General features: G+C 41.1%; 1 protein-coding gene across 1 annotated transcript in view; it reads left to right on the top strand.

The window, feature by feature from the left end:
• Nucleotides 1-26,254, top strand: part of LOC140738444 (clustered mitochondria protein homolog) — a 93,370-nt gene extending 67,116 nt beyond the window's left edge. The window contains exons 21-26 of the mRNA XM_073065731.1: nucleotides 6,195-6,320; nucleotides 8,665-8,786; nucleotides 14,182-14,275; nucleotides 14,776-14,910; nucleotides 15,015-15,088; nucleotides 21,529-26,254. Coding sequence (XP_072921832.1) covers nucleotides 6,195-6,320; nucleotides 8,665-8,786; nucleotides 14,182-14,275; nucleotides 14,776-14,910; nucleotides 15,015-15,088; nucleotides 21,529-21,763 — 786 coding nt within the window. The 3' untranslated portion in view covers nucleotides 21,764-26,254. The remainder of the gene's footprint in view (nucleotides 1-6,194; nucleotides 6,321-8,664; nucleotides 8,787-14,181; nucleotides 14,276-14,775; nucleotides 14,911-15,014; nucleotides 15,089-21,528) is intronic.
• Nucleotides 26,255-26,353: the final 99 nt, after the last annotated feature.

The following is a 26,353-nucleotide window of genomic DNA, read 5'->3' as shown; positions in this document are numbered from 1 at the left end:
CAAGATATGGAAAGTGGTCCACATTTTCCAGGGTTATTTCGCCAAGTTGAATTGATGGTCTATCTGATTTGTCTCAGTTGGTTACGGTTGGTAGATGATCTGAGTCTTTTTGGAATTGATGGTAAGTCCAAGTTTTGTGTATGCACGGTTGAAGGCAGTCAGAATCTGTTGTAGGTGGTTTTCTGAGAGAGCTGCAACACAGTTGTCATCTGCGTATTGGAACTGGATGAGGGAACTCGTGGATGTCTTGTTTTTGGACTTGAGACGAGCAAGATTGAAAAGTCTGCCATCTGTTCTGTAGACAATTTCAATTCCTGGGGGTAGGTCATCCTTGATGATGTGGATGATTGTCGCAATGAAGATGGTGAACAAAGTTGGAGCAATCACGCATCCCTGCCTTACTCTTGACCTAATTTGAAAAGGCTCACAGTTACTGTTGCTGACCATGACTGTGGCAAGCATGCCATCGTGGAGGAGTCTCAGGATTCAAATGTAATTTTCAGGGCATCCATAGGTGGATAGGACATCCCATAGGAGTTCCCTTGATACTGAGTCAAAGGCTTTGGTGAGGTGGATGAGTGCCATGTACAAAGGTTGAAGTTGTTCATGACATCTTTCTTCTCCGTGGATTGTCACCTTGTCGCAGTGGAGAAGCTCGCATGGTCCTGAGATCCCGAGAGCAATGCCGTCTGGAGCTATGCTCCTGGTATTAGCATTACAGTGTAGCTGGTTGCTTACAGTTTAAATCAGGGAGCTGACTCTCTGCTTAAGGGAATGATTTGCTTTCCCTCAAGACAAAATGTATGGGGCCTTGTAGATATCTCATCAATTTCATTTCCCCAGTGAGTAATATTGTAAATATATTGTTTGATTAAGTATCCTTTGTTGTTTACATAGTTCATTACGGGTTATGTAAAGAGTACATGAATGGCAAACATCATTACACCACTACGTTATATGTATGCGCCTCACTAAACTAGAAGTAAAATGAAACTAAGGACATTCATGTCCTGGCTTCATGTTTTTCTTTCAATTAGTTTCAATATTTTGGAGTGGCGACAAGGAAGTTTCAAATGAAACTGAAGTGACTACCTACCTGTTAAGTGCAGCATATGCTTCTCTGGGAGGAGACAGAGAAGGTTGAGTTTAAAATAAAAAGGCAGTAGATGGATGAAATTTATGGGTTCATGAACAGTGAATACTGGGTGATAATAAAAATAAATAATTAAAAAGCAGAAATTGCTGGCTACATTGGAAAGATCGATGCCATATGTGGAACGAATTGAGCAGTAATTTGAAGCAAATACAATAGCCAATGAGAAGTGAGTGCTAGTTTTGCTGAGTGTATTAGGTGGAAGAGCATATAGTTTGCTTAGAAGTTTAACTGCTCCAACCAAACCAGCCGAAATGAGCTTTGCTGATATCATGAAAATAATGCAGGAACATTTAGAACCAAAACCATTGTTGATTACAGAACACTTGAGGTTTCATAAGCAGAATCAAAAGAAAGGGGAATCTATTTTAGCCTATATGGCTGAGCTGAAAAACTGAGCATCGTCAGTTCAGTGATGAGCTTAATGGTGCACTTGAAAGATCTTTTAGTGTGTGGAATCTTACAAGAAAGCATTCAAAAATGGCTCCTTACTGCTACACAACTGGCATTTAAGTGAGCAGTTGAAATCACTGTATCAGTGAGCATAACAGCCAGAGACACAATTGAGCTGCATTCAGAAATGAAAGTGAGCATGAACAAAATTGGAACATCTGAACAGTAACCTGTCTGGCCAAACAGCTTTGTGTTACTGTGGTGGCAGGGGTTCATATATACCAGGCCAGTACGGATTTAAAGGAGAAACTTGCAGAAAACACAACAAAATAGGACAGATGCAAAAGAGTATATCAGGCAGACAGACATAAATGGACCGCACAGAGAAGAGAAGAAGATAAAAAGCCAAGTTGCAGTTACAAAAAGAACACTAATCTGCGTGCTGTTGGTTTAGTGAAAAATCTGATCATGATGAGAGTGACGTATGACTGGGTAGCTTTACAATGTGAAAACTAACAGGAGACACGCAGAAATGAAAGGCAAATTAATTAAAACAGAATTGGATATTAGTGCAGCTGTTTCAGTCATTCCACAAAATGAGTTTGAATGGCATAACTCAACTGAAGCATGCAGATATTCAACTAAAAACTTACACTGGAGAAAAGATTACTTCTGTGGGAATGATATTCGTAACCATGAAATACAACAACTAAGAAGCCACATGGGCTTATATGTGGTGAAAACAGGAGGGCCAGCATTGTGATGTCATGATTGGCTGAGACAACTACAAGTTGATTGGAGACCCATCCACCAGTTGCATGGCCACATTCCCTGCAATAGTCAACCGAAAGCAAATTAAGGAAGTTACTGGATGATGCCACAGCAGTGTTCAAGGATGGCATTGGAACATTCAAACATATCAGGGGTAAAATAGTGTTAATTGAAAATGCCACACCCAAGTTTTACAAAGCCTGCCAGGTTCCTTATACCATCCGTGATAAAGTAGTCCGTGAGTTAGATCGCATGGAGGCTGAATTCTTTCCAAGTTTGTGTGAAGGCCATTGGCAGCACCAGTGGTCCCATTTGCAAAGAAGAATGGGTCTGTGAGGATGTGTGGTGATTTTAAGGTCACCATCAACCCAGCACTGTAAGTAAATCAGTACCCTCTGCCCAGGATATAGGATATCTTTGTAAACCTTTCTGGAGGTGGCAAGGTCCTGGCCCCAGAGCATATTGAGATGACTGAACCCAGTGTTTGGACAATGATTTAGCCACCGGGCCAGATTGAAAAGATCAGGGTATCATAGCCCAAGGCAAGGTCCGGGCCAGTTTAGCTCACTGCTCTGCTCTGTGCTGAACTAAACATCTCTCTTTGGACAGACAGACTCTCTTTGCAGTCCTTCAGTTCAGAACACTATTTGCATGCGGTTATTGTTTGCATGGTTTGTATTTTTTTCCCTCTGCATGCTGGGCGTTTGACAGTCTTTTTAATGGTTCTTTTTGGCTTCTTTGTTTCATGGATGCCTGTTAGGAGTTGAATTTCAAGGTCATATAATGTATACATACTTTAATAATAAATGTACTTTGAACTTTGGAGGAAAACATTTAAGCAAAGTGGACTTAGCTGAGGCCTACCTACAGATAGAGATAGAAGAAGTGTCCAAAGTATTCCTCACCATAAACACTCAGAGGGCTTTATTGCTATAATAGGCTTATCTTTGGAGTAGCAACTCCATCTGCACCTGCACTCTGGCAGAAAGCTATGGACCGCATGCTGCAAGGCTGCCCAGGCACTTGGTGTTTCCTGGTCGACATCATTATCACCAGTAAGGATGACAAAGAACATCTCCCAAATCTCAAAACAATGTTAAAAAGATGAGAAGATTATGGGCTCAGCATATGATACTACAAGAGTGAATTATTTAAACCAAGCCTCACTTACTGTGGTCACACCATTGACGCACAAGATTTACACGAGTGTGGTGAGAAAATTCAAGCAGTGGTGGATGCCCCAAGACTAAAGGACGTGTCACTCTTGTGGTTGTTCTTGGGGTTTGTGCATTATTATAAAAGGTTCCTGCCAAGCCTGGCCACTGTGCTCCATTCAAGAGAGAGTTAGATAGAGCTCTTATAAATAGCGGGGTCAAGGGATACGGGGAGAGGGCAGGAACGGGGTACTGATTGTGTATGATCAGCCATGATCACAGTGAATGGCGGTGCTGGCTAGAAGGGCCAAATGCCCTACTCCTGCACCTACTGTCTATTATCCCTTGAACTCATTGCTGCAGATCTGGAAGAAATGGCAATGGACAAAGCAGTGTGAGTAGCCTTTCCAAAAGACAAAGGAAATGGTGAAGTCAAACACTGTACTCACAGATTAAGATCCACGTCATCCGGTGAAGCTTGCCTGTGACGCCTCATCATATGGTATAGGTGCAGTCATTTCACATGTTATGAGTGATGGAAGTGAACGCCCCATTAGCCTTTGCATTAGGTTCCCTTGCCACTGCAGGGAAAAATTACGCAGATTGACAGAGAGGCCTTGAGTCTGGCTTGAGTCAACCAGTACTTGCATAGGAGAGAGCTTGCCCTCATTACTAATCATCAACCACTAGTGCCCATTTTCAATCCACAGAAGGGTGTTCCACCAACAGCAGCAGGATAAGTGCAGAGATTGGGTCTGTTCCTCGGAGGACACCATTACACAATCAAATTCAAGAGGACAACTAGTCGCGGAAATACTGATGGATTGTCCTGTTTACCTTTGGAAAAGGAAATAACTGAAAAATTGGCAATTGAGGAGACCTCTCTTTGATGTTTTCTCCCTAATATAAATAGTCTTTCTTTTATGGCAGAGATGATCCAAAGGGAAACCAGAAAAGACTCCACACTGTCTCAGGTCTGCATGGCTACCCAAAGTAGCTGTCATGTACAGCAGAAACTCCAGTTACTTCATTTTTACCAGTGTCAGGATGAACTTGTTCTCAATGGTTGTTGCCTTATGTGGGGATTGAGAGTTGTTGTACTATCTAAGCTGAGAGCTAAAGTGTTGGTGGAGTTGTATGCCAGTTATCTAGGGGTGGTCAAAATGAAAGCTTTGTTTGGTAGCCTGGGATGGATCAGCAGGTCGAACAGCTTGCCATGGACTTGTTCAGGATGCCAACACATCCAGAAGATGCCAAGAGCAGTACCGTTTGATCTTTGGGAATGTCCTGCATTGCCGATAGAGGATTCTTGTGGATTTTGCCAGACCATTCATGGGCACACATTTGGTGGTAGTGGATGCAGCTACAAAATGGCTGAAACTTACACACTGATGTGTTGAGAAGCCCCTTCTTAAGGCCTGGTGTTCCAGAACACCTGGTCAGTGACCATGGATCACGGTTTGTTGCAGAATAGTTTCAGCTATTCCTGAAACTGAACAGAATAAGACATATTACATCTGGACCATACCACCCAGCTGCAAATGGCTTGGTGGAAAGATTTGTCCAGAGTCTAAAGGATGCACTTCAAGCAACGTCAACAGAGCACACTATATTGAATTAGAATTTTGCCAATCTTCTCTTGCATATCGCAATGCTACACACTCCACAACCATCAACTCAGCAGCTATGTTGTTCCCGGCTTGCCCCTTGCACTCACACTTGGATCTCAGACCCAATCCTGGAAAGAGTATGCAGGGCAAATGGCTGAGACCAACTGAGGGCTCCTCAAGCAAGAAGGTTCAGTGTTTCACTCCTGGACAAGCAGTCCTGGCAAAGGACTACAGGGGTGATCAAAAGTGGGTACTTGGAAAGATTAAAGACTGAACAGGACCACTCTCCTACACAGTGGAAATTGTGTCTGATGTCATCTGGCGACGACACCTCGATCAGTTGAGGAGAGCAGAGTCAATTGTTAGAGAAGAAAGGTATCCTGAGCTGTCAGAACCACTTCCTGCAATGCCAGAGTCAACTCCTACATCCATTATGGAGGAGGCCCCAGAACCTGAGATTATTTCACGCCACAAGCAGAGTGATCCCCTTGTCAGGAAAGACATTATCCTATAAAGGAAAAAATCCACCACAGTGATGTAATTTTTAGGCCTGAATGGGGCAATTTATAAATTTACTAAGCTGTGGATGTCTATATAGTATTTGTATTATACAGTATACTGTGCATATGACTAGAGAACAATATGTTACATATTTAAGTTGAGATGCATTCTATATTGAGTTGGAGTTCATAACTAGGCAGGGAGGAGTATTGTGTATTTAATATTTCAGTAATATTGTAAATATATTTGATTTCAGCATTCTTTGTTGTTTACAAAATTAATTACTGGTTATATGTAAGGAGTAGGTGAATGGGATATGCCATTATGCCACTATGTCAAAAGTGTGCACCTCACTAAAAGTAAAACAAAACCCAGCACTTGCATTTCCCGGCTCTGTGTTTTTCTTTCCATTAGTTGTATGTTTTGAAGTTAGAAAACATAATACCCAGTCACTTCATTGTTATCTATTCTCCCTTGCAGGTCTATCAGCTTCTTACTGATACTCTAATCACCCATCTGGAGAATAGGAGTAATTCACAATACGCAATTATTCTACTAACCAACATGTAATTTGTTACATGATGCTCACCACTATTGTTTTTATGTTCACAGACCAGACTGGGCCTTTACTGCTTTGCTAACAATCAGAATTCAACAGCACTGAGGCTGCTGTACCGCGCTCGCTACCTGATGCTCACTGTCTTTGGAGAAGACCACCCGGAAATGGCTGTCCTTGATGTAAGTGTTTTCATAACAGTTTTTGTTTTGCTTTTGGGGGTGGAGTGGGTTTTAATGTAGGCATTTCTGGAATATACTCTTGTGGACAGGAAGGAGATTTAACTGTACAGCACAGGAACAGCCCACATTGCTTTGGCAAACTAATTAAACTAGTAGTCAAAATTCCCACAGTGCAACACTTCACATTTGGTTGGCTTAAGCTCCACCTAACATTTCGCTGCCTATATCTGCAACTGATCTATATCCCGCTGTACCCTTTGCCGGCTTTCTACATTATCCACAGCACTCCCAATTCTTGTACTGTCTAACAAACTTACTAACTCAACTATCTACATATTCATCCATGCCATTTATATACTGTACCATTGGATGAGGTTGCAGAGGTATGAAAAAGCATAGCCATTAAATTAATTTCTTAAATCTCTAAACTGAGTTTCTCAATGGTGGCAGATGGAAAGTCAGTTGGAAGACCTGGTCATGAAGAAACAATAGCATGAATAAGACTATTGGCAGAAAGCATGCTGGACTGCAAGTATGATGGAAACAGAGTCCTTAGACCCCCATTCCCTATTATCCTGCTGGAGACACAGTCTTTAGACCCCTACTCCCTATTATCCTGCTGTAGAATGTACAGTCTCTGGAAATTGGAGATCTCAGAGCAAGATTGCAGTACCGGAGGTACATCAGTGACTGCTGTGTACATTGCTTCACGGAAACATGGCTCAACCCCACCATTTTGGATGCAGCATTGCAGCCTATGGCCTTCACTGTCCACTATGTTGTCAGAACATCTGAATCTCTTAAAGGAAGAGGAGGCAGAATATGCTTCATTATTACCAAATTGTGGTGCACAGATGTGGCAGTTCTGTCTCAGTCCTGCTCACCTGACCTGGAACATCCAGCGATCAAGTGTTGTTTGTTTTATCTGCTGAAGGAGTCTTCCACCATCATCCTGATGGCAGTGTACATTCCATGCCAGTAGTGTTGGGCAGGCACTGGAGGATCTGAGCATCATGATCAGCAGTCAGGAAACGGAGCACCTTTATGCCTTCCCTATCATTGCAGGGGATTTCAACCAGACCAGCTTGAGGAAATTGCCAAGCAACTATCACCAACAAATCACCTGTGGAACCAGAGGAACCAACACGATTGCTTGCTGTTAAACCACCATCAAGAATGCCTATCATACCATCCCACACCCACACTATGGAAAGTCCAATCACCTGGCTGTACTTGTATTTTCAGCATACAGGCAGAGAAGGCACCAGTGGTGAGGTTAAGAGAAGTGAAGGAGCATTGACTGGGCCATATTCAGGGATTTGTCTTTGAATCTGAATGAATATATCACAGTTATCACCGACTTTGTCAAGACTTAAGAGGATGAGTGTGGTACCTTTGAAAACATACTGAACATGCCCAAACCAAAAGCCATGGATGAACTAGGAGATTTGCAGTCTGCTGAGGGCTAGATCTATGGCATTCAAGACCTGTGATTCAGAACGATGCAAGAAGTACAGGTACAACCTATGGAAGTCTTTTTTAAGGGCAAGTAAACAAGTTAAATATGGGACTGAATGCATGTCAGCTTTGGTTCCATACAAGTATAACTTGATGACATTCCTTACGATGTTGCCAAGGGCCACATGCAGCAGATGTAGATATTTGTGATCACACTAGAAGTTTTTTGTTCATCAATTTAGAAACTTTCAGAACAAATTACATAGAAGTTACTACATTTATTTTCACTCACTACCAATGTACATAATCTTTTGAACAATATTTGCAATGTTCCCTTCCCTTTCCAGGGTAGAATATTGAGCTTGGTCCTGTTCTTCATTCATCATTTTGGAAATGGGGATTGAAAGTGGAATAAGTCTACATTATGCTGCTTCTTCCTTGCATTCACCCATCTGCCCAGCCTGTCCAATGCACAGTCGAGCTTCCCTGCATCTTTCTCACAATCTGCACTCCACCCAATCATTTTATTGTCCTCAAATGTAGTATTGCTGCAGTGTATTTAATAATTCAGTAATATTTGAGTAATATTATAAATATGGTTGAGCATAATTCATTATGGGTTATAAGTATGTGAATGGCATATGTCATTGTGCCACCATGTCATATGTCAGTGCTTTGCTAAAGAAAAGTTACGTACACAGAATGGTTCCCATGCATTTCTTTTGATTAGTTTCTGGAGTTACAAAATATAATAACGTAATGGTTTTAAAGAAGACTCTGTCAATACAGAAGCCTCAGGACAATACGATGCAATGTTCAGTGAAATGGACTCTGAGCTGATCAGTGTAAAAATTCACTCTGTTTCTTTTCCTGTGTGTGTCTACAGAGTAACATCAGCCTAATGCTCCAAACTGCACTGGATTATGACCTTGCAATTCGATTTTTGCAGAAAAGTCTAGAATTAAACCTAAAATATTATGGGGCCCAGGCTCTACAGACTGCACTTAGGTATGGTTTAAAAATATTGTTAGCACGCTGATAATTTTAAAACAGAAATGTTATGGAATTAATTGGATTCAAGTTTACACCTATCTATATTTCCTTGTCAGCTGTGTAAAGATTTCTGTTTTGTGAAATGTTTTGTAAGTGGTCTTATTTGAAAAGAGTTACAAGTTTTGGTTAAGTATTTAATAATTTACATGTAGACTTTTCACCTCTTGGGTATCATGTTCAAACTAGATTCAGAATGAGATCAAACTTCCTTGCTTGCAAAGACCCTTCAGAAAATTAGTTAAAGGTCATAATCTAGTTCCTGGTGATATGAAACACAGTCACAGCTTCCCATAGATTTTAACTGTAGGCCAGGTCTTGATTGATTAGTTTTTCTACTGGCATTAGAAGGTTTATGTTCAGGCTCAGTCAAGAGGCTTAGCATAGACACCTACATGAAACCTTTCATCCAGTCCTGAGGGAGAGTGGTGCTGTCTCTAAAGATTGCTTAGTTCTCTTTTGAAGAACTACAGATAAGTTGTCTGAAGTGTTGTGGCTAATGTTTAGCTCTTAGTCAAAGCTTCCCAAAACAAATTGGTCATGAGAGCAGTACTGAGGAACTGATTGTCTTGTTTTCCCACACTACCTTAATGACTGAAGCCAACTTGAAATTGGGGTAAGTCATTAGTCCTTTGAACTCCAACACCATTCAATGTAGTCGTGACTAATGATCCAAATTTACACTGTTTTTGCTTTTTCCCCTTATCCCTTGATCTCTTTTGCCACTAGATCTTATTTAACGTTTGGCCTCAACTGCCTGCTGTGGTAGAGAATTCCACAGATTACTCACTCCTTGGGTGCAGTCTTGCCCCCATAGCCTTGGTGATTCAAATGCTTGCAACACACACAAAATGCTGGACTTCTTATCCCATCCCTTATTTATTTATCTATCTATTTGCCCCCCCCCCCTTTTTCTCTCTCTGTCCCTCTCACAATCACTCCTTGCCTGTTCTCCATCTTCCTCTGGTGTTCCCTTCCCCCTTTCTTTCTCCCTGAGCCTCCCATCCCATGATCCTCTCCCTCTCCAACTGTGTATCCCTTTTGCCAATCGTCTTCCCAGCTCTTAGCTTCATCCCAACCCCTCCGGTCTTCTCCTATCCTTTCGGATCTCCCCCTCCCCCTCCCACTTTCAAATCTCTTACGATCTTTTCTTTCAGTTAGTCCTGACGAAACGTCAACAGTGCTTCTCCCTATAGATGCTGCCTGGCCTGCTGTGTTCCACCAGCATTTTGTGTGTGTTGTTTGAATTAACAGCATCTGCAGATTTTCTCGTGTTTGTGTGATTCAAATGCTTGTCTGGTTGCTTCTTCAATGATTAAGAGTACATGCCTACTCTCCCATCTGAGACAATATTTTCAATTTTATCCAACACAGTTTTGTTTACAGATACCAATGGCCATTAGTTTCTTTATCCTTCACTGTGCCCCTAAAGTTACTGGCAGGTGTTGTGTCCTCCTTAATGAAGGCATTAAAATATTTGTTCAATTAGACCATTATTTCATTGTTCCCTGTTATAAATTCTGATTGTAAAGGATCTACTCCTGTCTTCACTAATTGTTCGTTCTTCACTGTATCAATTCTTCCAATTTTCAGCTTGCTTTTACACTGATCTTTCTTATTAATCATTTGGTCATTCTTTGAGTTCTAAACTGTTGTCAGTTATCGGGTATGCTTTTTTTCAGGCCAATTTGTATCTCCTCCTTGGATCTAATATTATCCATGTTTCCCATTATCCACAGTTGAGCTACCTTTTCTGTTTTATTTATGTTCCCAGTAAAAATGACCATTTGTTGTCATTCATTGGTTTTTCCTTGTGCTTGTCATTGCTGATTCATGATCAGTCACACAAGTAATGTTCTCCAATCTGTCTTGACCAGTTCAATCCTCATTACCTCTCGTAGGTATGAGGTGTGCATTGATGAAGGTACCTTGGGAAATTATCTCAAAGGTTTCAAAGGTACATTTAATGTCAGAAAAATGTATACAATATACATCCTGAAATGCTTTTTCTTCACAACCATCCACGAAAAACAGGAGTGCCCCCAAAGAATGAATGACAGTTAAACATCAGAACCCCAAAGCCCCCCGCCCCACCACCCCCGGCTCCCCTTCCTCCCATATGTAAGCAGCAGCAAGCAACGATCCCCCCTCCCCCCCACTGGCAAAAAAAAAGCATTGCCACCCACCACCAAGCACTCGAGCGTGAGCAAAGCAACGATAAAGACACAGACTTGCAGTACTCCAAAGACTACTCGTTCACCTGGTATTCAACATACCACAGGCGCGCGCGCGCGCGCTCTCTCTCTCTCCCCCCTCTCCCCACCCCCCTCTCTCCCCCCTCTCTCCCCCACCCCCCTCTCTCCCCACCCCCTCTCTCCCCCCTCTCTCCCCCACCCCCCTCTCTCCCCCACCCCCCTCTCTCTCCCACCCCTCCTTAATAAGGGAGAAAGGAGTGTCTCCGTTTCATATGCAAGAGGGGAGACATAACAAATAACTTGCTGGTTTATCATGTTAAAATTCCATTCGGTCACTTTTTCGGAGCTCTGTGCCCAAAGATCTTGGGTATCTGGGCACATAGCCTTAGATTTTCCATCTCCCACGACACACCTGCCCAGACACTGCCCTTTGATCCGTCTGTCTCCAGAGCCACAAGATCTCGGCCCTCTGAAGCCGAGCTAAGCTCTTAGGCCACGTCCTTGGCGTACCGAATAACGGCCAGTTGTGAAACCCCGAGAGCGGTCCCGCTGCAGTAAAGAACCATAGTGTGTAACTCCAAGTCAGGGCCTTCAAAAGAACCCCGAAAAGGAAAGACAGAGATATTAAAGATGGAAATAGAGCTGTTTCTGAAGATGCAAGCAAAGAAGTCACAGTTATGCGCCATTAATTCTCCTAAGCTCCTCCAGGCAAATGTTTTTATCTAAATAATGGTAATTATTTAATGATTTAAAAATTCTACTTGAATCTACATTCCAATAAGAGATAACAACCACATAGGGAAGTAATCAGTCCACATTAAGGAAGTTAAGTACTTTTTTTAAAAATTGTGAGTTCATGAAGGACTGGGGGACTGAGGATAGCCTATACTGCAGGGGTTTTGAAAAATTGGTAGCAAAGATGATGGGTACATTAGCAATGATCTTCCAAAATTCCCTAGATTCTGGAACCTTCTGAGCAAATTGGAAAGTAGCAAATGTAACACCACTCAAGATGGAAAAGAGAAAAGTGGAAAAAAGGCCAATTAGCCTCTAATCCTATTACACGTGTAATGACAGTATTTGCCACTAGAATCTACGCTGGTTCCTGGAAAGCAATCCCTGTTTTTCTTTCTCATTTCCCCATAACTCTGCAACTTTTTTTCACATATGCTTTTTGTGTTATAACCTATAATTTATAGTTGCTACTTAATCTACCAACGTTGTCTTTAGGATGTTGGGTGGGGGGAAGCTATGGAAGATGTGGTGAAAATCCACGTGGGCTTAGAGAGAACTTGCAAACTCCACAGAAGTATCACCTGCAGTCAGGACTGAACTTGGAACTCTAGAGCTGGGAGACAGCAGTAATAACTGCTGCATCACTGTACCTTGTCAAAATGTTGGAATCTTGTCATAAGGAATACAACAAGACAGCACTCAAATCATTGTAATTGACAATCAACATGTACAGTACTGTGCATAAGTCTTGGGCACATGTATATAGCTAGGGTGTGTAAGACTAGTGTACAGTACTGTATTTATCAATGTGGAGTGGAGAGCAAGTTTGTAAATCTGGCAGGAGCAGAGGGTGTTGGGAATGGCGAGGGAGGAACACCATGGGAGGATGTGGGACAGGTGGCAGAGAAGGTGTGATGGGGCAGGATGTGATGTGTCTGCAGATGCATCCAGCCCTGAGATGACAGTTGGTTTATTGATCATTACAGAATCTCTCTGGTGCTTCCAGATTCCTCCTCTCTTCCTTCCCCTTTCCCCAACCATAATTTCACTCTCCCTGCCCCCTTCCCACTCTCAGCTCACAACAGAGACCCAGATCAGAATCAGGTTTATCATCTCTCACTTATGATTTATTTTGTGGCAGCAGTACAGTGTAATACATAAAATTACTACAGTACTGTGCACACGTCTTAGGCACCCTCGCTAGATGTATGTGCCTAAGACTTCTGCACAGTACTATATTTCCTTATGACACAAGTGGAGACTGTTTTGCCCTATAAACGTGTGCCAGCCATCAGAGTATATCCGTCAATCCCTCTCATCAACTCCCCCTAATTCATCTGCCATCCCAGTTTAAGGATCCATCTTTGAGAAATGGGACCAAAGGCAGTATTTTATATATTGTCAGTACACAGAATTCATAGAAATTTCTTGCTTAGTATGGACCAGATGGGCCAAAGGGCCTGCTTCAATGCTGTATGACTCTGACTCTAAACTGGAACCTAAAGCAGGAGTTTTATTAACAAGGCTTGTTAACTCTACTCCATTAACATCCTTGTGTTTGAAAACCTCAAAATACAAACCATGTTTAAAGCAATTAATTACCCTGCTGGCGTGGGCAGGTCGTGGAATGTGATTTTACTCAGATTTGCTCTGGCTGTTATTGCAAACAATGCTCAGACTTTTAAGGTTTCACAGTGAGGAATTTGCTTGTTTCCTTCCAATCTGAACTTTGTTCATTTGGTTGAAATTTAATTTAAAGTACTTTTTAAATGTAAAGCAGAATCTAGTTTCTTAGCACTACACACAAATGGCAGGTCAGGCAGCATCTATGATAAAGAATAAACAGTCAACGTTCTGGGCTGAGTCCCTTTATCGGGACTGAAAGGGACAGGGGAAGATGCCTAAATTAAATGGTGCGGGGGGGGGAGGGTGGAAGGGGCTGGCCAGAAGGTGATGAGTGAAGCCAGGTGGGCTGGAAAGATCGAGGGCTGGAGAAGAAAGAATCTGATAGGAGAGGAGAGAGGATGAGAGGACCCAGGGGGAAGTAATAGGCAGGTGAGAAGAAATAAAAGGTTAGAGTGGGGAATAGAGGGTTGGAGGAGCGAATTTTATTCACCAGAAGAAGAAATCGATATTCATACCATCAGGTTGGAGGGTAGCTTCTTAACTAACTTTGAAAATGTAGCCATATGTTTTAAAACAACTGCATTTTCTATTTCAGAATTTTATGATGCTTCAGTATGCCCTGGCTATTAAATGGCCACAATAATTCTTTCTTTTGGCTGGTATAAGTTCTGAAAGTATAAGGGGTGATCCAGATTGCAGATCTGATTTTTGTCAGAAATTGGAAACTGAGGCCATGAGGTAAGACTGATTTGAATTGTACTTTTCTTCTAATGACTTTTTCTTTGAAAACCATATAGTTATCATCTCATGGCCCAAATCTATGCAAGCAAGGCAGAATTTCGAACAGCTATGCAGCATGAGAAGCAAGCCTGTATCATCTACAGTGATCAGGTTAGTTGTTCCAGGCACATTTTCTCTATATTGTAGTCTGGCACCTCACAAGTAAGCATTTGAATTTCTGAAATTTACCTTGGCATATTACACTCTGTTGAATATAAGGTATCAGTACACATTGTTGAATGATTTCCAATTTTCTGTAATAACAAGTATTGCATTCTGCAATAAACAAAGATGTATCCACAGCAATTACATAAGCAACTAATCTCTTAAGTAAAATGTTAAATTGGTCCCATCCATCTATTTTTGTGACTTGGGTTTACAAACATGATCTTAATCAGCAGGAATAGTTTGAAACAGATTTTGGCACACGCTAGAACACACAACCTCTAACGGAAAAGGCCAATTGGTCCAAAAAGTTCCCTCCCTTGACAGACCACAAGCATTCTGCACCACCCTTTGACTCACATGGAAAACTGCAGAATACTCTTTTTTAAAAAATATAACAGGACTAATTCAAAATAGTTCATTTATACTTTTATTTTCCAAAATAGCTTGGTGAGACTCACCCAAAGACAAAAGGAAGCTCTGAGTATCTTAAGCATTTTACTCAACAAGCAGTGAACCTACAGAGAACTATGAATGAAATTTACAAGAATGGATCAAATGCTAATCTTCCTCCAGTACAGGTGAGTATCCCTTATCAACAAAACTTGCCTTTTATTTCAGTGCAAACTTTTTTTGGTAGGAGAAGAATCTGACTGGATAATACTTGATGTTCCATTTTTTTAAGCCAACACCACCAAGTAAAAAGACGATACTGGAACAACTAAGTATGATCAATGGGATTGTTTTCCTGGAAAGCAGGTAAGCCTGTTCTTTGTGATTTCATATTTTCTTTGAGGGGATTGGTGTAATTTAAATTACTGTCATTATGGAGTTTGGGAACTAATAATCAGTACAAGAGCATTCAAACATTATTAATCAACAGCACTGGTGGACAAACAAATAATACATTAAATTTTTGCCTTTCCTTTGAAATTTGAACATTGTGTCTAAATTGAGACAGGTGTGAAATCACTTTTCTCCCTGATAATTCATCTGGTATTTGCTGTTAAGAAAGTTGCTAAACTGGATGCTTAGCGACACATGTTTCGAAACAAGACCCCTCTTCAAGACTTATTCTAAGCAAGTTGGAACCCTTAGCCTATTCCAAGCAAGTTAATCAAAGTAGGGACAAGATACAGTGCTCTATTTGATATCTGAAGGAAGCAAGGATTTACATGAATTAGGAATTTGCTATGAAGACCAATATAAATTCTCATTTTAGCATCTTTGCCATGGCTCTTGCCTTGAGTATATTTCTTTGTAGTGTCAAAAAAAACACCATTCAACAATTATAAGGTGTATAGGAACAGAATTAGGCCATTTGGCCCATTGAGTTTGCTCTACCATGTATCTTTTCATGCCCTGACCAATGAAGAATCTATCAATCTCCACCTTAAATAAAGACTTGGCCTCCACAGCTGCTTGTGGCAAGAATTCCACAGGTTCACAGCTCTCTGGCTAAAGAAATTCCTCCTCATCTCTGTTCTAAAAGGACGCCCCTCTATTCAGAGACTGTGTCCTCTGGTCTTAGTCTTCCCACCATAGGGAACATCCTCTCCACATCCGCTTTTATCAATGCCTTTCACCATTCAATAAGTTTCAGTGAGATCATCCCTCATTTTTCTGAAATCTGAGATAGACAAGTGGGTCACAGACTGGAGGGGGAAGGGGAGGAGTCAGGTACTAGAGAGTACCCTTGTGGCTGCACCCCTTGACAATAAGTATTTCTGTTTGAGTACTGTTGGGGGGACAGACTATCTGGGGGAAGCAACGGTGGTCACGCCTCTGGCATAGAGTCCGGCCCTGTGGCTCAGAAGGGAAGGGAAAGGAAGAGGAAGGCAGTAGTGATAGGGGACTCTGTAGTTAAGGGGTCAGACAGGTGATTCTGTGGAGGCAGGAAAGAAACTCAGATGTTAGTTTGCCTCCCAGGTGCCAAGGTCTGGGAAGTTTCAGATTGCATCCAAGATATCTTGCAGTGGTAAGGAGAATAGCCAGAGGTCGTGGTACTTATTGGTACCAACGACATGGGTAGGAAAAGGGAAGATGTCCTGAAAACAGACTACAGGGAGTTAGGAAGGGAGTTGAGAAGCAGGACTTCAAAGGTAGTAATCTTGGGATTACTGCCTGTGCGACATGACAGTGAGTATTGGAATAGAATGAGGTGGAGGATAAATGCATGGCTGAGGGATTGGAACGGGGGCAGGGATTCAGAGTTTTGGATCATTGGGACCTCTTTTGGGGCAGGTGTGACCTGCACATGAATCCCAGGGGAACCAATATCCTGGCAGGGAGGTTTGCTAAGGCTACTGGGGAGATTTAAACTAGAATTGTTGAGGGTGGGAACCAAACTGAAGAGACTGGGGAAGAAGCAGCTGGCTCACAAATAGAGAAAGCTTAGAGACAGTGTATGAGGGAGGATCGGCAGGTGATAGAGAAGGGACGCACTCAGACCAATGGCTTAAGATGTGTCTATTTTAAAGCAAGGAGTATTGTGAACAAAGCGGATGAGCTTAGAGCATGGATCAGTACTTGGAGATATGATGTGGTGGCCATTACAGAGACTTGGATGGCTCAGGGACAGGAATGGTTACTTCAAGTGCCAGGTTTTAGATGCTTCAGAAAGGACAGGGAGGGAGGCAAAAGAGGTGGGGGCATGGCACTGTTGATTAGAGATAGTGTCACAGCTGCAGAAAAAGTGGACGCCATGGAGGAATTGTCTATGGAGTCTCTGTGGGTGGAGGTTAGGAACAGGAAGGGGTCAATAACTTTACTGGCTGTTTTTTTTTATCGGCTGCCCAATAGTAACAGGGATATTGAGGAGCAGATAGTGAAACAGATCCTGGAAAGGCGTAATAATAACAGAGTTGTCATGATGGGGGGTTTTAATTCCCCAAATATCGATTGGCATCTCCCTAGTGCAAGGGGTTTAGATGGGGTGGAGTTTGTTAGGTGTGTTCAGGAAGGTTTCTTGACACAATATGTAGATAAGCCTACAAGAGGAGAGACTGTACTTGATTTGGTATTGGGAAATGAACCTGGTCAGGTGTCAGATCTTTCAGTGGGAGAGCATTTTGGAGATGGTAATCATAATTCTGTCTCCTTTACAATAGCATTGGAGAGAGATAGGAACAGACAAGTTAGGAAAGCGTTTAATTGGAGTAAGGGGAAATGTGAGGCTATCAGGCAAGAACTTGGAAGCATAAATTAGGAACAGATGTTCTCAGGAAAATGTATGGAAGAAATGTGGCAAATGTTCAGGGGATACTTGCATGGAGTATCTGCATAGGTAAATTCCAATGAGACAGGGAAAGGATGGTAGGGTATAGGAACCGTGATGTACAAAGGCTGTTGTAAATCTAGTCAAGAAGTAAAGAAGAACTTATGAAAGGTTCAAAAAAACTAGGTAATGATAGAGATCTAGAAGATTATAGGAAGGAGGTTAAGAAAGAAATTAGGAGAGCCAGAAGGGGACATGAGAAGTTCTTGTTAGACAGGATTAAGGAAAACCCCAAGTCATTCTACAAGTATGTGAAGAGCAAGAGGATAAGACTTAAGTGAACAGGACCAATCAAGTGTGACAGTGGAAAAGTGTGTATGGAACCGGAGGAGATAGCAGAGGTACTTAATGAGTACTTCAGTATTCAGTACTCAGCCTTTTTTCCTTAGAGTGATGGAAGATGAGAGGTGACTTGATAGAGATGTATAAGATGATGAGAGGCATTGATCATGTGAATAGTCAGAGGCTTTTTCCCAGGGCTTAAATGGCTAGCACGAGAGGGCACAGTTGTAAGGTGCTTGGAAGTAGGTACAGGGGAGATGTCAGGGGTATGTTTTTTACACAGAGAGTGGTGAGTGCGTGGAATGGGCTGCCAGCGACGCTGGTGGAGGCGGATACGATAGGGTCTTTTAAGAGACTCCTGGACAGGTCATGGAGTTCAGAAAAATAGAGGGCTATGGGTAACCCTAGGTAATTTCTAAGATAAGGACACGTTCAGCACAGCTTTGTGGGCTGAAAGGCCTGTGTTGTGCTGTAGGTTTTTTTTATGTTTCGATGAATGATGCCTCAAAAAGGCAGTATCCATCATTAAGGACCTCAGTCACCCAGGACATGCCCTCTTCTCAATGCTACCATAAAGGAGGTACAGAAGCCTAAAGACACTCAACAATTCAGAAAAAGCTTCTTCCCTTCTACCATCAGATTTCTGAATGGGCATTCAACTCATGAACACTACCTCACTACTTTTTTTTTTCCTCTACTGCTGCCACATCATAACAAATTTCACAGCATGTGCCAGTGATAGTAAACCTATTTTTTGATCTTAACAGTAGTTCTTTCATTATCAACTATCCTACCAACATGTTTAAAGTAACCCAGAGCTTCCTCTTGTCTACCCAAGTTGAGCTGGAAAATAGCCACCGATTTTAATATATCGGTGTAATAATATAGACTGGGAAAGAAGTAACGTAAGGGGCAGAGGCGAGTATATTCCAGCTGTGTTCAGGAGACATTCTTCATCAGTGCTTTTGATCATGTTTCTGCCACAGTCTGTGAGCATTGCTTTGATAGAAACTATTTAGAAAATTAAAAGCCATAGCTTCATGGGTAACCCAAAAAACGGGTACAATAGAACAGAGAAACAGCAATGACAGATGTAGGGGTGTTAATTGAAGTGAGAACCAAGCTGATTAAGAAAATTAAGTGGAGAATTGGAAGAAAGGATATACTGCAAAGATGGAGCTTGAGAAAGAGCAGGTAGCAAATGTAAGAGGGAATCCAAAAATATTTTACCTAAATATGAACAGAAGAAGAATTTCAAAAGAAACCTGGGGCCAGTTAGACACTACAAAGGAAATTTACTCAACAAGACAGAGATGCCTAAAATGATGGTGTGTATCGGTCTTCACCAAGGAAGATGATGCTTTTGGAATCTCAGCAAAGGAAGATGGAATTGAGATTCTGAATGGGCTAATGTTGAGAAAGGAGATACCACGTAAGTGCAGATGCGATGATCCTCAGTTGTTGAGTGCAGTAAGGGAGGAAGATCCTGTGATTGTGTTTGTTACCTTCCAAACAATTATAGATTGTAAGTTGGAAAATTGTGTATGTTTTGCCCTTGTTCAATAAAGAGGGCAGCAGGATTAATCTCAGTAACTACAAACCAATCTGTCTAACATTATTAAGCAAATGTGTGGTTTGGTTTAATTAAAGCCAGCATGGATTGTTAAAACTCTCAATGTAATATAAGAGTTTTTAAAAAGTAAAGTCGCTGTGAGTTGAAGAGGGAAGTGTTGATATTGAAGAGATATATATGAATTTCTAACACTGCATAACTTGAAGGTCCTTTAAGTTTTCAGGACAGCAAAAAGACTTTGAGAGATTCAATTATAGAATGGAATTGGCAGGTAGATGGCAGATGAAATTTAATGGTGAGGAATTGTAAGTTTACATTTTGGTAGGAAGAAGTAACAATACGCATTTTTATGAAGAGTACAAGAACAAAGAGCTCTGGGAGTAGCTGTGTACAGTATGTTGAAAGCAGCACATCGGTTAAGAAATTTGCTTACAAATCAAAGGGATCCTTTGCTTTAAAACATACAAGTGCAAGGAAGATGTGAGGAACCATGAAGCACTTGTTTGGCCATGTCCTGAATATTCATTTTTGGGATCCACATTAGCAAAGATATGAAAGCTTTGGAGAAGGTGTCGGAGAGATTTTTTGTTCCAGGCCGAGAGAGACAGCGTTACTTTGTGGAACAGTAGAGATTACAAAGAGACAGCATAGAGAATGGATAGAAAATGTCCCCACTGGCTAAGGCATCAAGAATGGGGGACTTGGTATGAAGGGGACTGTCAGGAAAAAAAACACAAGTGGCATGAAGAGAAATTTCTTTTACAAGTACCAGAGACAAATTGAATTGTAGCATTTGAAAGGGAGCCAGATAAAATTTTGGAGGGAAATGATCAGTATGGCATAGGAAAAGAATGGGCGTTGAGATAGATTGTTCTCACAGAGGTCAAATAATCAGCTTCTGGGAATTATCTGCCACTGACATGAAGAGGTCACACTGGTTGCCTCTGGTATGTGACCTAAGTTTTTAGTGCTATACTCAGCAAAGGATTGCTTTGTATTTAAGAGAGAACTAGAAAATGTACAAGGGCTCTATTTGTTGTAGTGGTAATTAATTTGCAAACTACTGCTTCTGAATCGGTTGTCATAATTTATTACCAAACAACAAGAGTCTACTCTTCAAAACTGATTGTAGCTGTATACAAGACCACATTGTAAAAACATCGTGAAAAGAGCAATTAAAATGCAAGTTTGTCTGCTTCCTTTTTTTTGGTGTGGGTGTGATCAGTAAAAATAAAAAAAACCAGATCCGTTAATGTCTGAATTAAAAACACAAGTCAGTCTGCAGATGCAGGAAATCCAAAGAAACACACCCAAAATGCTGGAGGAACTCACAGGTCATACAGCATCAATGGAATATACAGTTGACTTTCTGGACCAAGACCCTTCTTCAGGACTGAGATTCCAGACTACCCTGGGGTTCAGATCTGAAAACTCAATTTTGGTTCAGAATGCTATTCGCTTTAATTGTTTGCATGATTTGTATTTTTTTCTCTCTTGTGCATCGAGAGTTGGTCTTTTATGTTTGTTTATTTCTTTAATTGGATTATTTCAGGTTTCTAGCTTTGTAGCTACCTGTGAGAAAGCTAATCTCAAGGTTGTAGAGTTTATATTCTTTGCTCATAAATGTACTTTAATCTTGAACTTGAGAAGGAAGGGGGAAGATGCCAGAATAAAAAGATGGGGGAGGGTGGAAAGGGGGCAAGTTGGAGTATTTGTTAATATCTGTGCATTAGATGGCATTGTGCAAAAGCAGCCTAGCTATGGAAGTGTCTGTAGTTATAACAGTATCTGCATCTTTGACCTTTATGTACTCAAAAGGTGCTGAAGGTTTGCTTTTTCTCTGTGATCCAATATTTTAAATGTTAAATTTTATGTTACCATTTTGGATTTAACCACCCTGTTCACCTTGTGCTATTCTTAGCTTGCCTGGAAGTTTGTGCTGTGTATTCCAAATTGGTGAACTTCTCCAGATGTTGACTCAGCTGCTTCACTATGTTTATCATTTAATAGCAATTGATGTATTGATCGTTATGCATTTACTTCAACTGGCTGACTTGTTTTTCTTAGAAAATCTGCCATGGAAAAAGCAACTGAGCGAATGCGGAACCTAATTTTGGAAGAAATCCAAGTATCTCGGAGATTGACCAAGACTCTTTCTGATATTGGTGTAGATGATCAGATACTGGTCAATGGAAGTGCAGCCCTGGGTGAAATTGCAACTGATGCAGAGAATCTAATTGAGAAAACACTGACGAAAAGCAAAGTAGAGACTGGCTGTGTGGCAGCGGGGGTTTCTGCCTAACTGTTTCTTGGTTATCAATACAAAGATGGATTGAAACTTTCATTATCCATGTGAATACAAGTGCTATTTTGTATTACAAAATGTGAGGGAGTAATCGTAAAAAATAGGTCCCCATTGAAGGACTTTCACAGAGTGGAGATTGGATCATATAACTGCCACAATTTAAAACATTTTCTCTTTAAAGAACACTCTTTAAATAATTGTTACAATCAGATTGAACTTCAGCTATTTCTGAACATTGAATTCAGTTATGAATTGCAAACATTTGATTGAACCATGCTGTTGGCCCCATCTTCCTCACACCATTGGTTAATGTATAAAACTGTGTTGTATAGCTGTGAAATAGCAAAACTTTGGGGGGGGGGGAAGAAAACAACAGTAAATAATACTCATGCTGTAGTATTGAGTTAGTTATATACATTAATGATTTGGAAGTAAATCTCATTAGCATGGGTAAGATTTTAGATGACACAAATATCTGGTTTAATGGATGGTGAAGAAGGTTGTCTAAGGTTGAAATTCAAGTTTAATTGTCACATAGCTGCATATGAATACAGCCAGTGTCACTCTAGGACCAAGGTGCAAAGCATAGCACCAACAGTCACACACAGCACCAGGTGTGTATAAGATAGGATGCACACATAATCAGTAAAATACAGTCACACATGAAAAAGATATGGTCCAAGTCCCTGAGTCCATGAATATTGCAGCATCTGCAGCTGACCATAATACAGCTTGGCTTCTGCCAAGCAAACACTGAGGGGTGGGGCGGGAGGGTAGCACAGCCTCTGATGGAGTCACCACCTCTCCTGGGCAGCTGTAATCAGAGTGAAACTGCATTTAGGGGTCTAGTCCTCACTACAACAGAGGCCACGCAGTGCCCCTACTATTTGCCAATAAAGTAGTGAATCAGACTTGCAGCATTCCACATTAACAATGTCCAACAGGGTCTTGTGATCACAAGAAAGATTATAACATTAGATTCAACCAAGAAGGTAGACAAGAAATTTTACTTAGACAATGTGAAGTGATGCATTTTGGGAAGTTAAACCAGGCCAGAACATGCATAGGTGAATGACAGGGCACTGAAGAGTGACTTTGGGGTACAATTACCCTGTCTACTATGTCACAACTTGCATGGAACTGAGTCTTGAATAACACATAAGGTCTGCTTCCTTTATCGACTGAAGCTTTCATATAGGAGTTAGTATCCTGTGTTACAATGATACAAATCATTGGTTAGGCTGCCACTTGGAGTATCGTCTACAGATCTGGTCTTCACACAATAGAAAGGATGTAATTAACTAAGAGAGAGCAGGCAGAACAGCTTCATGGGAATGTTGGTTAAATCATAGGGTTTTAGTTAAAAGGAAAGCTTAAGTATGCTAGAACTATTTTCCCTGGAGTAGAGTAGGTTTGAGGGCTGACCTTGTAGAAGTTTATAAAATTGAGGGGTGTATAGGTAATCAGACTTTTTAAGAATAAGGGTGTCTGAAACTAGAGTGAAATTAGTTTAAGCTGAGAAAGATTTCAGGGAGTTTTTAGGGGCAAGTTCTTTCACACAGATAGTAGTGAGTAGGAGACTGAGCTGCCAAAGATGGTGCTAGAGGCAGACAGAATTACAACATGGAAACATATGGGCTGCCAGCGACGGTGGTGGAGGCGGATACGATAGGGTCTTTTAAGAGACTCCTGGACAGGTACATGGAGCTCAGAAAAAGAGGGCTATGGGTAACCCTAGGTAATTTCTAAGATAGGGACATGTTTGGCACAGTGTTATGGGCTGAAGGGCCTGTATTTCTATGTTTTCTATACGTGAATAGGTACATTTATAAGAAAGGTATGGGTCAAATGTAGGCAAATAGGATTGGTTTAGATAGACATCTTGGTTAGTAAAGATGAGCCAGGCTGCAGGGCTTGTTTCCATGTTATATAACTTTGAACAGCTAAGTTGCAGTCTAGGTGAAGGGTCATCCAAAACATTGACTGTCCATTTCCTTCAACACATACTGCCAGGCCCTCTGAATTCTTACAGCAGATTATTTCTTGTAGTTTAATTGTATTACTCTACTGCAGTCTATTTTATGTTTGTCCATTTAAAAAAAAATTGCCCCCTCCCTTTGGGATACTGTCTCACTGCTCATCAAGTTCACCCGGACTCATTACTGCATCCATCGACTTGTCTTTACCACCATCATGTCCTGCAGGCTGTCCAGCTGGGTTTCCAGACATTCAGTGCTTCTCCCAATGACTTTTTTCCTCCGTCATGCATTCTACCCTCTCTGCCACGTGTTGGAACTTTCTTCTTTTTCACTAATCAGGGCTTCACTCTCCCAAACTTATTGTGGACCTGTAGTTTGTCCTGTGCTGATTCATGCTTTCAACCAGCATTTCTTCTCGTTCCTGACATCCATAAAGACCATAAGCTTGCCTAGCTTCAGGCTGGGCCCCAATGTCATGCTGACAGTTTCCACTGCTCCACCAGCACCTAGTTCAAATACCTTTCCCCTGGGGGTAATCACACCATGCCACAACTTCCTGCCTAACCCCAATCTTGTTCACTGCCCTTGGAAGTTTTAAATTCCAACTCCCAACCATGACATCATGCTTTTATCAGGTCTTTTCTTCTCCATTCCAGTCTAGATAAAGGGTCTCTGCTATCCATTTCTCTTCACTCATGCATTAGTTGAGTTCCTCCAATATATTTGCTCTATGATATTGATACAGTCAAGTATTTCACTATCAGAAATAGTGTTAGTACACTTATTTGTATCATACTAACACATGTTAAACCAAATATATGTAGGAATTGGATATTTAATTACCAGACTGTTACTAAAAATACCATCATTAAGCAGTTGTAGATTTGATGGATCAAATTCAACTTTCAATTCTTAAGAGTCTAGTCATTTTCTAGTTTTTGAACAAATATTCTGAACTGAGATTATGAAAACTTTTCAGTTGCACAATATCGCTGATGTTTTTCGGAATTTCCTAGTGAGGGATCTGATGATCCAAATATGCTTCTCAACTTTGTCTGCAAGGCTCCTTATTTTGATAGACTATGAGGGATACTCAATATGCTTTGTGCGTGGTAGGTCAAGTCTAACCTATCTTAGAGGTTTTCAAAGGAAGTTCCAGAAAAGTTGCTAAAGGCAAGGCAGTTGATATTGTCTACCAGGACATTTGACAAGGTCCCACTTGGGAGGTTGGTCAAGAAGGTTCAGTCACTTGGCATTAAAGAAGGGTAGTAAAATTGAATTAGACATTGGCTTCGTGGAGGCCTGTGGCTAGTTGTGTGTCACAGGGATTAGTGCTGGGTCTGTTGTTATTCGTCATCTACATCAACAATCTGGAAAATAATGTGGTAAACTAGATCACCAAATTTGCGATGACACCAACTTTGGGGGTGTAGTGGGCAGCAAGGAAGACTATCAGAGCTTGCAGCAGAATCTGGAGTAGCTGGAGAAATTGCAGATGGAATTTAATTCAGATGACTGAGGTGTTGCACTTTGGGAGGACCAACCAGGGTAGGTCTTGCATGGTGAGTGTAGTGAGACAGAGGGATTGTGGAATACTAATGCATAATTCCTTGAAAATGGTGTTACAGGTAAATAGGGTCATAAAAAAAGCTTTTGGCACATAGGTCTTCATAAATCAATGGACTGAGTACAGTAGCTAGGATGTTATGTTAAAATGGTATAAGACATTAGTATGGCCTAATTTGGAGTATTGTGCGCAGTTTTAATCCCATACCTTCAGGAAAGATGTAAATAAGACTGAAAGAGTGCAGAGGAAATTTACAAGGATGCTGCTGGACCTTGAGGAGCTGAGTTATATAGAAAAGTTGAGTAGGTTACAACTTTATTCCCTACAACATAGAAGATTGAAGGGCGATTTGACAGAAGTATACAAAATTATGTGGGGTATAGATAGGGTAAATACAAGCAGGCTTTTTCCACTGAGGTAGAGCGGGACTACAATTAGAGGTCATGTGTTAAGGGCAAAATGCAACATATTTAAGGGGTACATGAGGGAGAACTTCTTTACTCAGGTTGGTGAGAGCAACTGAATGAGGTGCCAGCATAAGTGGTAGGTGTGGGTTCAACACTTAAGAGAAATTTAGATAGTTACACAAATGGGAGCTATCCATTGGGGAACAAATGGGAAGGCTAGGGTTTGGTATGGACTAGATGGGCCAAAGGGCCCATTTCTGTGCTGTACTATTCTGACTCTATGGTGGCTGGGGTAAAAATAAAATAGTTCCAATGTAGAGTTTTAAACTTTAAATTCTTTAGTGATGGTTTTCTTCTGTGCTGCATTATTTCTTGGATTCATGTTTATGTATAAAATCAGACTTACCATGCAAATATGCAAATCATCTGTATGCGTGGTTAAATTGCAACAAAGATTCTTATATTGTAAAATAATTGTTTTTATGGATATTGTCAAGCTGCAATTTATTATTTCAGTAAAAAAATATGGACATCAGTTACAGTGTTTCATTGCATTATCAATGTGCAAGAGGCATCAAATGAATACTAGGAAACACAACCTACTGACAATTGTGGAAGGCAGTGGTGGGAGATT

Source organism: Hemitrygon akajei, chromosome 14 (assembly GCF_048418815.1).
Source record: "Hemitrygon akajei chromosome 14, sHemAka1.3, whole genome shotgun sequence".
NCBI classification, from domain to species: Eukaryota; Metazoa; Chordata; class Chondrichthyes; order Myliobatiformes; family Dasyatidae; genus Hemitrygon; species Hemitrygon akajei.
This window is presented reverse-complemented; position numbering and strand designations above follow the sequence as displayed.